The sequence below is a fragment of the Schistocerca nitens genome, chromosome 1, assembly GCF_023898315.1.
Source record: "Schistocerca nitens isolate TAMUIC-IGC-003100 chromosome 1, iqSchNite1.1, whole genome shotgun sequence".
Taxonomy (NCBI): Eukaryota; Metazoa; Arthropoda; class Insecta; order Orthoptera; family Acrididae; genus Schistocerca; species Schistocerca nitens.
This window is the reverse complement of record NC_064614.1, coordinates 48854980-48869718: the sequence shown is the minus strand read 5'-3', so window position 1 is coordinate 48869718 and position 14739 is coordinate 48854980. Positions and strand designations below refer to the sequence as shown.

The 14739-nt window shown below is 44.3% G+C and overlaps 1 protein-coding gene across 1 annotated transcript in view; it reads right to left on the bottom strand.

Annotated features, from left to right (window-relative positions):
- Positions 1-14739, bottom strand: part of LOC126234528 (lachesin-like) — a 344777-nt gene that overhangs the window by 101800 nt on the left and 228238 nt on the right. Inside the window, exons 5-6 of the mRNA XM_049943226.1 lie at positions 11253-11537; positions 5084-5146 (exon numbers count right to left, since the gene is read on the bottom strand). Of these exons, the coding sequence (XP_049799183.1) occupies positions 5084-5146; positions 11253-11537 (348 nt within the window). The remainder of the gene's footprint in view (positions 1-5083; positions 5147-11252; positions 11538-14739) is intronic.

Sequence of the window (14739 nt, the reverse complement as noted above, 5' to 3'; positions counted from 1 at the left end):
TTGGGCTGCTGTACCCCAGGAACACATCCAACGTCTCTTTGACTCAATGCCGAGACGTGTGGCAGCGGTGATCTCCAACAATGGCGGCTACTCTGGCTACTGATTCTGGCAGGAACCACATGTCACAGACGTCTGTAAACGTAATCGTTTGACACTTTTTCAACATGTTATCCACAAAATAAATCTTGTTGTGCTACCTCTTGTCTTTCTTGGTGTTGCGTTTACGGTGGCCAGCAGTGTACAATATAGTGACCCATCCATGTAATGAACAGACGTGGTCGATCGGAAACTTTACGACGCGTATGCCTGGCCTAATGATCCTACGCAGTTCAATATCAAACTACCGGCGCGTCCGAGTGGCTTAAAAATCTTAATACTGCACGATTCGACCAGCCAGCTAAAAGGAGATCCATAACGAGGCCCTTTTCAAACTCAATAAGCTGCTGATAACGTCGTCTCCCGGTAGTACGTGACGTCCTCGTGTCCTCCACACTGATCACTGAACCTCTGACGCTGTTCACAAGTCCTGTATAACATACCAAGCCTGTTGTCAACACTAAAGCGAACAACGCAAATGCATTGTGGCGCCAGATGTTTCTGTCACAGTGTGTGTATTGTGTATTGTGCCAGGCACATAGAAACGACGGAAAGGCTTCGTCCCACACTAGCCCTCAGTGGTTCAGAACCCCACAACAGTCGATAGCAGTCCACCCACCCCACCGCCGCCCCACACCGAGCCCAGAGTTATTGTGCGGTTCGGCCACCAGCGTAAACCCCCTCCCCCCCCCCCCAACACACACACACAGAACCAAACTGACCCAAAGGGAACGTCTCATACCAGACGATTGTAGCTCCAAATGTTTGCGTGGTAGAATATTTATGGTGTACGCGCACATGGAGACAGTGTTTGCACAGCAATCGCTGACACAGTGTAACTGAGGGGGAATAAGGGGAAGCATCCCGCATTTGCCGAGATAGAACGAAAAACGCCTTAAAAGCCATCCACAGGATAGCCGCCACAGCGGACCTCGACACTAATTCGCCTGGCGGCTAGCCGGCGTTAGACCGCGAGGCTAGCCGGGTGGGCTTCAGTCACAGTGACTTGTAACTGCAGTCATTTATATATCCCCAAATGGGTTGTATGGGTATTAAGTTACAGTGACATCCGACCACGTCTTCTGAGTGCTCTGATTTCTTTTTTGGGCATTGTAGTATGAAAAGACAAACACCCAAGCCTTTCCCCACGAATAATCTGAATTACTGAAATTGAGTCATATCGTAAACTTACTTTAAAATACATCTAACCATTCAACAATTTTAAGGTGCATGATAAACTTCAAGTAATTTATCGATGGTATATATTTTATATACATTTCTGAAGCATTTGGCTATGAACTTGCAGAAAATTTGCCGCAATAGTATTATGGACATACGTCAGAAATTGAATATACTTTTCTGTCTGGCACATTTATGATGTTCCTGATGTAGACTAAAGCTCCAAAAAGACTGGTATACGCATGCGTGTTCAAATACAGAGATATGTAGACAGGCAGAATACGGCGCTGCAGTCAGCAACGCCTGTATAAGGCAGCAAGTGTCTGGATTAGTTAGGTTACTGCTGCTACAATGACAGCTTATCAAGATTTAAGTGAGTTTAAACGTGGTGTTGTAGTCGGCGCACGAGCAATGGGACACAGCATCGCCGAGGAAGCGATGAAGTGGGAATTTTCCTGTGCTACCATTTCACGAATGTATAGCCAATACAAGGAATCCGGCAAAGCATCAAATCTCCACATCGCTGCGGCCAGAGACAGATCCTTCAAGAAGGGGACCAACGATGACCGAAGAGAATCGTTCAACGTGACAGATGTGGCACCCTTCCGCAAGTTGCTGCTGATTTCAGTGCTGGGCCATCAACAAGTGTCACCGTGCGAACCATTCAACGAAACATAATCGATATGAGCTTTCGGAACCGAGGGCGCACTCATGTATCCAGGTTTACGCCTCGCCTGGGCCCGTCAACACAGACATTGAACTGGAAACATGTTGCCTGGTAGTATGAGTCTCGTTCCAAATTGTATCGAGCAGATGGACGTATAAGGGTATGGAGACAACCTCATGAATCCATGGACCCTGCATGTCATCAAGGGACTGTTCAAGCTAGTGGAGGCTCTGTAATGCTGTGGAGTGTGTGCAGTTGGAGTGATGTGGGATCCTTGAAACGTCTCGAAAGACTCTGATTGGTGACAAGTGCGTGAGCGTCTTGTCTGACCAATACATCCAGTCTTGCCCATTGTGCATTCTGACGGGCTTGAGCAATTCCTGCAGCACAATGCGACTCCCCACATGTCCAGAATTGCCAATTGCCAGAGTGGCTCCAGAAACACTCTTCTGAGTTTAAACACTTCCGATAGCCACCAAACCCCCAAGATACGAATATTATTGAGCATATCTTGGATTCCCTGCAACGTGCTGTTCAGAAGAGATTCCTACCTCTTCGTACTCTTACGGAATTATCGACAGCCCTGCTGGATTCATGGTGCCAGCCCTGTAGGATTCACGGTCAGTTCTCTCCAGTGCTACCTCAGACATTAGTCGAGTCCATGCCACGTCGTGTTGCGGCGCTACTGCGGGTTTGCGGGCCCCTACACGATATTCATCAGCTGTACGAGTTTCTTTGGCTCTTTACTGTAGATTATCCGGAGAATTACATCGGAAGCTCGTTGTGTCTCAAATGACAACGGAAAGCTGAAATGAAATACCGGAATACATGGAGAACATTGGCACTTTGTGTCATGACTGACAATGTGCCCACAACATAAAGAAATGAACTACATTGTTCCTACAAACTTACAAAAAGCTGTTACTGTTTCATTACCCTACCGGAAATACACTACCGAGTCACATTACTGTGACCAGCTATCAAAAGCCTGAGTAGCCACCTTTTGTAGAGCGGACCGCTGCGAGATACAGGAAGAGTGTGTGTGATGCTCTGGAAGGTGCGAACAAGGATTGAGAGCCATGTCGACGGCAGCACAGTGGTCTGTGCTAGGTTTCTCGTTGATGATCCATCATGCGAACAGCAGCACAGATTCTCGATTAGTTTCAAATCCTGGGCGTTTGGTGGCAAGGAGAGTGTGTTATACTCAATCTGGTGTTCCTCGAACCGTGCTTGTAGTCTGCAAACTGTGTGACTAGTTCCATTGTTCTGCTGGAAGATGCCATAGTGCCGAAGAGAAACAAACTGCATGTCTGAGTGGACATCGTCTCCAGCCATGGATGCATTCTTGTATCAATCTGTTCCAAAGTGACGAAACCATTCGCCAGACCATAAGATTCCCTTCTCTGGCCTGGACAATTCTACCGACTGTTACAGCGTTTCTCGCCATACAAGCTAATAGCCATCTAGACAAAGAGGAGGATAATATTAGCGTTCAACGTGCGGTCAACAACGAGGTCTTTAGAGATGGAGCTGAAGCTCGGATTAGGGAAGGATGGGGAAGGAAATCGCCGTGTCCTTTCAAAGGACATCCCGGCATTTGCCTTAAGCGATTTTGGGAAATCGCGAAAAACCTAAATCAGGAATGTAGGACGCAGGTTTGAACCGTCGTTCTCCGAATATGAATCCAGTGTGCTAAGCACTGCGAAACCTCGCTCGGTCCAAAAAGGCGACCTGTCGCCAATCAGTGGACGTCGAGTTGTGGCGCTGGCGTGCAAATTCCAGCCTTCGTAGACGACGAACAGAAGTAAGCATGGGTTCATGAAACAGGTGCCTTTTGCAGCGGCTCATACGCAGTAACGATCGCTGAACGGTCTTTGAGAAGACACTGTTCGTAGCCTCTTGGTTCATCTGCCCGGTTAGTTGCTCATCAGTTGCCCATCTTTTCGACCTTACACTTCTCCACAGAACTCATTCGCCACTGGTAGCTGTTACTACTACAATTCGGAACGCATACGGTCCAAAATTAGACAGGCAATATTTCACTTCCCCACAAACACATTTCACGAGAAGAATATTTCACTTCCTCACAAACACATTTCACGAGAAGAAAATCAGGGAAATTCGAACTCAGTTGACGACGTATCTGCAACGGTTCTTCCTACCACAAGTGTGGAGGTCGCGCGGGACAGCCGTGCAGTCTTAAGCGCCTTGTCACGGCCTGTGCGGACTCCCCCGTCGGAGGTTCGATTCCTCCCTCGGGCATGGGTGTGTGCGTGTTGTCCTTAGCGTACGTTAGTTTAAGTTAGGTTAAGTACTGCGTAGGCTTAGGGACTGATTACCTCAGCAGTTTGGCCCCATAATACCTTACCATAAATTTCAAGTAAAATGGTTCGAATGGCTCTGAGCACTATGGGACTCAACTGCTGAGGTCATCAGTCCCCTAGAACTTAGAACTACTTAAACCTAACTAACCTAGGGAAAGCACACACATCCATGCCCGAGGCAGGATTCGAACCTGCGACCGTAGCGGTCGCGCGGTTCCAGATTGTTGCGCCTAGAACCGCTCGGCCACTCCAGCCGGCTCAAATAAAATTTCCAAAAAAAGAATCAGGGGTGGAATCGGAAGTACAGTCTGTCACACACTGAGCTGTGAACTGGTAGATAGGCCGTATATATGATCTGAATCACCGTCCAATGGGGGATGCAACTGTAGCACTGACTTGCCGCAGAATCTATTGTCTGTCTTAAACTAATAAAAATGAATAAAAAATTAAGAAAGATACAAGGACCATGAAGATAGCAGCGTGCTGTTGAAAAATATCGTTTGGGAGCACTTATAGTACTTGTGAGCTGCTATAGTGGCTTATGTCCTTTAAAACCTAGCACCGGCGCATTATCATGTGAGAATGAGAATTCAGCTCTAACATTCACATGTCTGATGACAGAAAGTTGACTTGATGAATGAACAGCTAAACATTTGAAACTTGAAATGGTATTTAGGGTAATGGTTAATCACGGTAGATACAACAAATCTCCAAAAACAAAGGCTTAAAAAGCAATACTGCACCATCATAAATGTCTCATTACCGAGATTTACATCTTTTTGTAGAAGCGCTTGTGTACAAATTTGCTAGGACGTACCTTCTTTCGAGGAACCACTTCGTATCTCTGTAGCCTTCGGTGGCGTTGACGGTCTGGGAATCTCTGTAAAGCAAAAAACCGCCAAATATTAATTTTAATATGAACCTAAATATCATTTTACTTGTTATTATTCAGCACTTTGGCTTAATTTCAATACATGCGAGACTTCAATTACTTTAGCCTATTTATGTACAATTGGAATTCACCGGAACCGCCGCCTGTCGCATTTCTTTCGAAACATTTCAATATCTTTCCAGGTATATATTTTCGAAATTGCATTAGGCTTTGGGGCAACCTGAAAGATATATTATTCTCAAAGAATCAAGTTTGCCAGATCGTTAGTAATTCTATTTATTACTACGACTGATTTCGAGAGATCTACGCTGTCATCGTCGAACCTTGTAACATGTCCTAATGTTTCGACATCCGATGACGAAAGCGTAGATCTTTCGAAAACGGTCATAGTAATAAAACAAATTGTTGGTAATCTTAGTAAACTTGACTCTTCAAAACAAATATTTATTTTCAGTTATTATCATGGATATTATGAGCACATTCCTTTGGTACCACCTAAGGAATATACACTCCTGGAAATTGAAATAAGAACACCGTGAATTCATTGTCCCAGGAAGGGGAAACTTTATTGACACATTCCTGGGGTCAGATACATCACATGATCACACTGACAGAACCACAGGCACATAGACACAGGCAACAGAGCATGCACAATGTCGGCACTAGTACAGTGTATATCCACCTTTCGCAGCAATGCAGGCTGCTATTCTCCCATGGAGACGATCGTAGAGATGCTCGATGTAGTCCTGTGGAACGGCTTGCCATACCATTTCCACCTGGCGCCTCAGTTGGACCAGCGTTCGTGCTGGACGTGCAGACCGCGTGAGACGACGCTTCATCCAGTCCCAAACATGCTCAATGGGGGACAGATCCGGAGATCTTGCTGGTCAGGGTAGTTGACTTACACCTTCTAGAGCACGTTGGGTGGCGCGGGATACATGCGGACGTGCATTGTCCTGTTGTCCTGTTTGTATTAATCAAATACAAAAAGGTGAGAGCTTACTGTATGTAGAACTGGGGATTGAGCATTATTTCTAACTTAATCCCGGACAAAAAGTTTAGTCTCGAAAGTACGTCAGAGATATTTGAGTATGTGTATATTCCAAGAGCGCCTCTTTCCGCTGCCGACATTCGCGTTATGAGCAAGAAATAACTCCCGGAAGCTGTGGTAGGTCTGGAAGACTGGAACTGTTTTATTTTATTTCAGTCTTATTTCGTTTCTGGGGCTCATTGCCCCGATGAACTGCACGTGTGTGTGTGTGTGTGTGTGTGTGTGTGTGTGTGTTTTGTGTCTGAATATACTCCCCGTCAATTCCAAATACAAGTCCGTGTTGCAACATTTGTTGACTAAGAAAGCGTTTCTCGCTCTTACCGCATCATCAGATTAACTGCAAAACATGAAAATGTAATTATTTCATAAAAGTTTTAACTCTTAGACCTACCTATACCATTAAGTGGCCGAATAAGCTAATGGTTCAAATGGCTCTGAGCACTATGGGACTTTACTTCTGAGTTCATCAGTCCCCTAGAACTTAGAACTACTTAAACCTAACTAACCTAAGGACATTACAAACATCCAAGCCCGAGGCAGGATTCGAACCTGCGACCGTTGCGGTCGCGCGGTTCCAGACTGTAGCGCCTAGGCCGCGCGGGATTAGCTGAACGGTCTTAGGCGCTGCAGTCATGGACTGTGCTGATGATCCCGGCGGAGGTTCGAGTCCTTCGTCGGGCATGGGTGTGTTTGTTTGTCCCTAGGATAATTTAGGTTAAGTAGTGTGTAAGCTTACGGATTGATGACCTTAGCAGGTATGTCCCATAAGATTTCACACACATTTGAACATTTTGTAGTGCCTAGAACCGCTGAATAAACTAATGGTGCGAATATCCAAACATACCTTAAAAAGGCAGCGGAAGCCGCGTCATTCAGCATTAAAAGCCATGGGGGCAATCACCGTAGTCAAAATTAAAACCGTGCAGAAAAGTGATTGAAGCGAAAACCACAAACGTCAAAGTGAAGATAAAAATACTGAAACGACGAAAACCGACCATGCAGCAGCAAGAAATCACGGTACACACTCGAAGCCGAGCATTTAGGACAAAGGAGGGAAATGAACTCACCCAGCACCAGTTACCAAACAATCTATACAGGGTGAGTCACCTAACATTACCGCTGGATATACACTCCTGGAAATGGAAAAAAGAACACATTGACACCGGTGTGTCAGACCCACCATACTTGCTCCGGACACTGCGAGAGGGCTGTACAAGCAATGATCACACGCACGGCACAGCGGACACACCAGGAACCGCAGTGTTGGCCGTCGAATGGCGCTAGCTGCGCAGCATTTGTGCACCGCCGCCGTCAGTGTCAGCCGGTTTGCCGTGGCATACGGAGCTCCATCGCAGTCTTTAACACTGGTAGCATGCCGCGACAGCGTGGACGTGAACCGTATGTGCAGTTGACGGACTTTGAGCGAGGGCGTATAGTGGGCATGCGGGAGGCCGGGTGGACGTACCGCCGAATTGCTCAACACGTGGGGCGTGAGGTCTCCACAGTACATCGATGTTGTCGCCAGTGGTCGGCGGAAGGTGCACGTGCCCGTCGACCTGGGACCGGACTGCAGCGACGCACGGATGCACGCCAAGACCGTAGGATCCTACGCAGTGCCGTAGGGGACCGCACCGCCACTTCCCAGCAAATTAGGGACACTGTTGCTCCTGGGGTATCGGCGAGGACCATTCGCAACCGTCTCCATGAAGCTGGGCTACGGTCCCGCACACCGTTAGGCCGTCTTCCGCTCACGCTCCAACATCGTGCAGCCCGCCTCCAGTGGTGTCGCGACAGGCGTGAATGGAGGGACGAATGGAGACGTGTCGTCTTCAGCGATGAGAGTCGCTTCTGCCTTGGTGCCAATGATGGTCGTATGCGTGTTTGGCGCCGTGCAGGTGAGCGCCACAATCAGGACTGCATACGACCGAGGCACACAGGGCCAACACCCGGCATCATGGTGTGGGGAGCGATCTCCTACACTGGCCGTACACCACTGGTGATCGTCGAGGGGACACTGAATAGTGCACGGTACATCCAAACCGTCATCGAACCCATCGTTCTACCATTCCTAGACCGGCAAGGGAACTTGCTGTTCCAACAGGACAATGCACGTCCGCATGTATCCCGTGCCACCCAACGTGCACTAGAAGTGCCGTTTGTTGAATTGTAAAATGTTAATTACATCCGGAGATATTGTAACCTAAAGTTGACGCTTGAGTACCACTCCTCCGCTGTTCGATCGTCTGTATCGGAGAGCACCGAATTACGTAGGGATCCAAAGGGAACGGTGATGGACCTTAGGTACAGAAGAGACTGGAACAGCACATTACGTCCACATGCTAACACCTTTTTATTGGTCTTTTTCACCGACGCACATGTGCATTACCATGAGGGGTGAGGTACACGTACACGCGTGGTTTCCGTTTTCAATTACGGAGTGGAATAGAGTGTGTCCCGACATGTCAGGCCAATAGATGTTCAATGTGGTGGCCATCATTTGCTGCACAAAACTGCAATCTCTGGCGTAATGAATGTCGTACACGCCGGAGTACATCTGGTGTAATGTCGCCGCAGGCTGCCACAATATGTTGTTTCATATCCTCTGGGGTTGTAGGCACATCACGGTACACATTCTCCTTTAACGTACCCCACAGAAAGAAGTCCAGAGGTGTAAGATCAGGAGAACGGGCTGGCCCTGCAGATGCTGCTCGCCGACCGTGGCCCGTGTTTGTTACAACACGCAACTGAACGTCGGAGGTTTCAAGCGTCAACTTTAGATTACAATATCTCCGGATGTAATTAACATTTTACAATGCAACAAACGGCACTGATTACGTATTTGTTTATATGCTCAGATGTGCTAACAAAAATAACGTGGCTCTATTTAAAAAAACGTAGGTTTGTGTTACAAAACATACTTCCGTGTATTTTTGTATGGTTTGTATTAAACAATTACACTAGCCCCTCTCCTCACGTTCGGTCTGTGGAATCGGTTCGCCAGTATTTGATGTGGTTTACGAAATATATCCAGCGGTAACGTTAGGTGACTCACCCTGTATAGCCCGGTGTTCACAGGCATGTGTCTCACTAATGAACAGACTGTCTTTTATTTGGAATATCGAAGCAATGTTGCTACATCAGACCAGAGCAGAATGGAGCAGTGCCCAGCAATTCCAGATAAGAAACACAAAATAACTGTAAGCAATAAACAGCGAGTGTCTGGTAACAAAGCGAAGTGAGACATCTCATCAACGCTCGTTCAATGATAGCATTCCAAACGCTTTTCCGTAGCTTCAAATTCCACACGGTTGTGTCAAGTTATTTCAACAACAGTGTCTGTCTGCAACATTCCTGTGATAATATCTGGGAATGTCTGCTACTCGCGCTCTCTCAGTATTTTGTGAACGTCTAGTGATCCGTAGATGCCGCACGTGGGTCAGGTATTTGCGTTTCTGCTTGTGCGTAAAACGTTATGGAAAAGGAGACTGACAATCAGTACAGACAGCCACCTTAATCAAATCCCCAACCTTTCAAACATTCAGATAGCGAAATTTTATCAGTATAGGAGACTCATTGGCAAAGGAATTTATTAGAACCAAAATACTTTAAAGCGTACACAAACTATATGTTTAATATCTCAGATTTATTTGTGATGCACAGTCATCGTTTCCAAAACTTTTGTAGTTCATAGTCTATTCGCAACTTATTGGACTATTATATTTTGTTTATCAGGCTTCGCGGAAACATTGGAGCCAATGTTGTTTGTTGTTCATTTATATTTTATTGATTAGGCTTCTTGGGAATGTGGCAGCCAACGTTACTTGGCCATCGAGTGAGCCTGTAAGTAGTTTACAGAATGCTGACTGGGAAATGTATAAACACTGAATTAAAGAATTAAGGACACCCGAAAAAACAGTAAGTATACGAAAAGCAAGCGAGCGATCCTGCCACATGTTACCGAGATTGTTTTGAGCACGCTGTACAAGTTTCGTTATGGAGCCCTTGCACATTCTTTATACTCTCTCCCGTCCTTTCCCCGTGCCATTTCCATATTTTTTGGAGCCCCGAATGAAGACATTAGTGACTGTCGGTTTCTATAGGATGAAGAGTTGCACGCCTGAGTACAGTCATATTTCCGTAGGCGTTAACTGTCTTGTCCCTACTGGAAAAAATGTATTAACAGTCACGGCGATTACTTTTGAAATAATAAACACTGGTCTTACTTTTTTCCATCTGTCTCGTTTCATTCGACTGCACCTTATAACTATGATGTTAAAGTGATTCAAGCCACTGTTTCATTCCGTTATGCAATGTAAGCGTTTCCTACTCTGGAATATGTTTACCAAACCCTGGGCAGACAGCATTATGGATTGTTTCTCGGATCACAAAACTGATATTGATGCCCATCTGCTGGAGAAGGTGGGACCTCCACTGCGGCGGCGAGGAACGGTTAACTTGCTGCCGGAAGTTGTAGTGGAGAGTACAGACAGAAATACAAAACTGCTGAAGACGGATATTAAGTGAAGCAGCTGTGAAAAGAAAAATATAATACAAGACTGGAATTAGAGTTTAAAAAACAAAAACAAAAAAAGATTGGCGAATTAAAAAAATGATGGTTAAAAGTGGCAAAGATTCGTTATTGTCACGTAAGTGATACACCACTGTGAGTGTAGGGGCCCTGAAGTACTGATAAAAATTGAGCTTCGATTGGTACAGGAGATGGTCTGCCAGACTGTGTGATGAGCCAGTAGGCTGAAGACCAAATTAGCCACATACTTTACTAGGGTTGCATCAGTTGCGAATCAACCTGATATTTTAACAAGGAACTTAAAATACGAGTGTTATGAAACCTGTAGCCGTAATTGGTATTTAGCAACAACATCGAGAGAAAACTATTGCGTTTCATTACACGAATAACATATCAGTTATTTACACTGACATCCACGATACTTCGACAAAGGAGAGTGTCAATTAACAATCACTACGAAAGAAGATACACTTTATATTCTTTCTACAGGGGATTCATCCAGCAGACAAACTCACCATAGAGCCTGATGGAGCCCTCAGTTTCGCCCAGGGAGTTCTTGGAGATGCAGCGGTAGTTGCCGAAGTCGTTGGCGGTGAGTCCCCGGATGGTGAGCCTCATGTGCGAGCGGTACGACGTCTCCTGGATGTCGGTGTGGTACTTGCTGGTGGGAAGCAGCATCACGTTGTTGTAGACCCAGTAGCTGATGGCGCGCGGGTACGCCTCCGTGTGGCAGTCGATGGTCACGTCTGTACCTGATGGCGCGCCCACCAGCTGGTTCGGCACCCAGATCATTGGGGAGACTGCAACAGGAGGCCTATTCCATAAATACATGGCATATAATTGAAATTTAAATACGAATATTGAGCTGCGAATTGGGCAGTTACCACAGGGTTCCATTCTTGGTCCAAGTAGCTCTCGATTCATATTAACCCTTTCATATCCTCTGGCTACAAATGTGTGAATTAACTTTTACTGTGTCTTAGCTACAACTAATGTGTTTTTCGACAAACGAAACCTGAGGTACACATTTGTGACCTTTTAATCTTTTCGTCTTACGCAAGTGCTGCCAAATGCTGTGCATCACTATGAAAATATTAGCAAGTAAATGTAGCAGTACGCAGCAGCACGTGATCACCAGTATATATGCATGGGGTTGATTCGCTATATTCTACAGTATTATTGCGTATTGTTTATTGTTATTTTGCATGATAATTTTCAAATGATAGTTTTACTATTTACTACAACAGGGAGTATGCCGTGATTAGTTATTTTATTCGATAAAATGAAGTCAAGTGTAAAAAGTATATTTTGAAAATGAGCACATATTTTAGTATGAATCTTGCATCTAAAATCATTTCATCATCACCTAGAATCATTACCACACAAAGAAAACTTTTCTTTCCTCAAAAAAAATTCAGGTATGAAACGGCTAATAAGTGGTACATGAAGGTGGTAGATGAGACAAAATTTCTTTGAAGAAAGCAGAAGTTTCACTACAAAATATATCGTAAAGGACCTGTCAAATAAGAAATGAATCCCAGGACTGACTTCTTGCTCCTAGACAGACACCTCTCAGCTGATTTGTTCGGCCTGCTTCGGGCTTGGCACATGACTGTACTATGTCATCAGCACCCGAAGTGCATGAACCCCACCAGATCAGTATGTAAAGAAAATTCGTACCAGATAGATCTCGTATATAAATTCTGTACATTACTTCGATGTCTTACTGACTTCTAGATTCTGTTATGTGAAAACTGCAAGCTCTTCCATAAGTAGTTGAGATCGAATTGGAGTGTAACCGTCGCAAGGATCTGATTTTGGACCTCAATTCCTCTTGATACGTGACAATGAGCAGGGTATAGACATGAGTGATGCTTCAGAAGTTGTTTGGAGATAACGAGATTCACCATGAAATACAGTGAAAATGATACAGCAAATAAAGTAATGAATCCCAGGAACGACGTCTTTGTTTCGAGGACTGCCACCCGCCTGCGTTAAAAACTTAGGTGCACGATACCTTCACACCATGAACACTAGCGATCTGTTATGTAACAAAAATCCCTATAGGACAGATGACCGTTTCCATTAGTCCAATACAATATTTACTTGGTTTCAATCTTCTCGATACGTTTGCTGCATATAATCTCTGCCAGTTTCGACTGCATTCAGTTCTCTGCCAATTTTGATTATGATGAGCAAAAGCCGAAACTTGACGAACAATACAATTTTTAACGCAGCTGGTACATGTTCCTTGAAATAATGTAGTATAATTCCTGAAAGTACTGCATGCTGTACAGTACCATGATTACAAAATGACCATTCTCACCTCATCCCGCTGAACAAAAAATGTGCACAAAACACTCTTACAGTAAGACCTGGCATTTATATGTTTGTCGTCGTTATGTTGCTATTTTTTATCCATTGTGGAAGAGTCAGCGCAACTGTTATCCATACACTGGTAAGTGTGGCGATGATAATATTACAACTAAAATAAATATTTGTACAAAACTTACTTACTGAATATAATGTCAGTTGCAATTGTCAAATAATTTATATTAAAAATAACAAACAATGGAAACTCCAGGTAGGAATGTAAAAAATGTAGGAAAAGACACATTGCTACTTACGGTAAATAATACACGTCAAATTGGAGACAGGCACGTTTAACAGATTTATAATATTGCAAATAAAATACTTTCATACTATTCTTGTTTGATACATATGTTAACATCTGTATACCTCATAGATATTCTTAATAAAGGACTATGTCTATACACAGCATAAAAATCACCTTTGAGACACTAGGAGCATCACGGTACCTATAGACATGTGTTTGAAAATAATGCGATTTCTTTATAAACAAGTATTCTTCGAGATGTTTACATTTCCTTTTAACTTCGAAGCTTACACAGGTGTTCTGCATGGTAAAATGTGTAAAGAAAGCCGTGTAGCACACAAAATCTATGTTTCACAGTATAACTTAATTTAAATATGTGCAACTGATACTAGAACCATTAAGTAAAGTTTGTAGAAGAGTCTTTGCCAAAATTAGATTATTGTTAAACTTATCTATATGCGTGTAACTAGAACAATGTGAACAGTAGTGTAGTAACAGGAGTAATATAATTATTTTTTAAAGTCTGAAGAATGGTCTCCGTATTCTCATAAAAGTAATTGTTTTTGGCCAAAGGTAGATTTATTGCTACTATACTGTACCAATAATATAAATCACGTCACTATCAAGAATCACATTGGAGGAACGAAGACATTGGTAAACTAACACCTGGTGTACATAGAATAGAAGGTTTCTTAATTACATTTTAAATACACTGTATGTAGTGTAGTCGAAAGACATGTTAGAACTTTGAAGTTGATTAGTGAGGTGTGCAAAGATTGCAACATTGGTAGTCTACTGCCCACAGAAGTTAGAGGTACGGGTTCAAACACTCGCCCTTCAGGAAGTTATCGTTTATAAGTGATTGTTTGGCGCAGACGTAAATTCAGTTATTGCTTTTGAGTGAAGGTTAGGTTAGGTAACGTCATGAGGCACAATGTGAGTGGTCTTATTGGCCAAAATACGCGAGGCCATTGACACTTGTGCAACTGGAATTTCATAGTGATTTGTGTACTATAAATGTAGGTACCGAAACTGGTTGCCTTAAACATCTTATATACATAGCGGATGACGAATTGCAGCTATGTTTTAATTGGTGTTCTATGGAGGTATAATATCCAACCAGTCGCTTCTGTGAATTTGACACGATTCATTGTCACTGTCAACGGCTTTGCTGCAGTGGTAACACCGGGTAACATCATATGATCGAGGTTAAACGCTGTCTGGCTATGCTTGCTCTTGGATGGATGAGTGTCCGAGTGTGCCGAACACTGCTGGAAATGAAGAGCTACTTGACTGAGAAGTAGCGGCTCTGGTCACTCTCACTGAGCACTGAGCTGGCCACATCTTCCTCCATACCTACATCCAGTGGCGCCGATGGCCTGAGG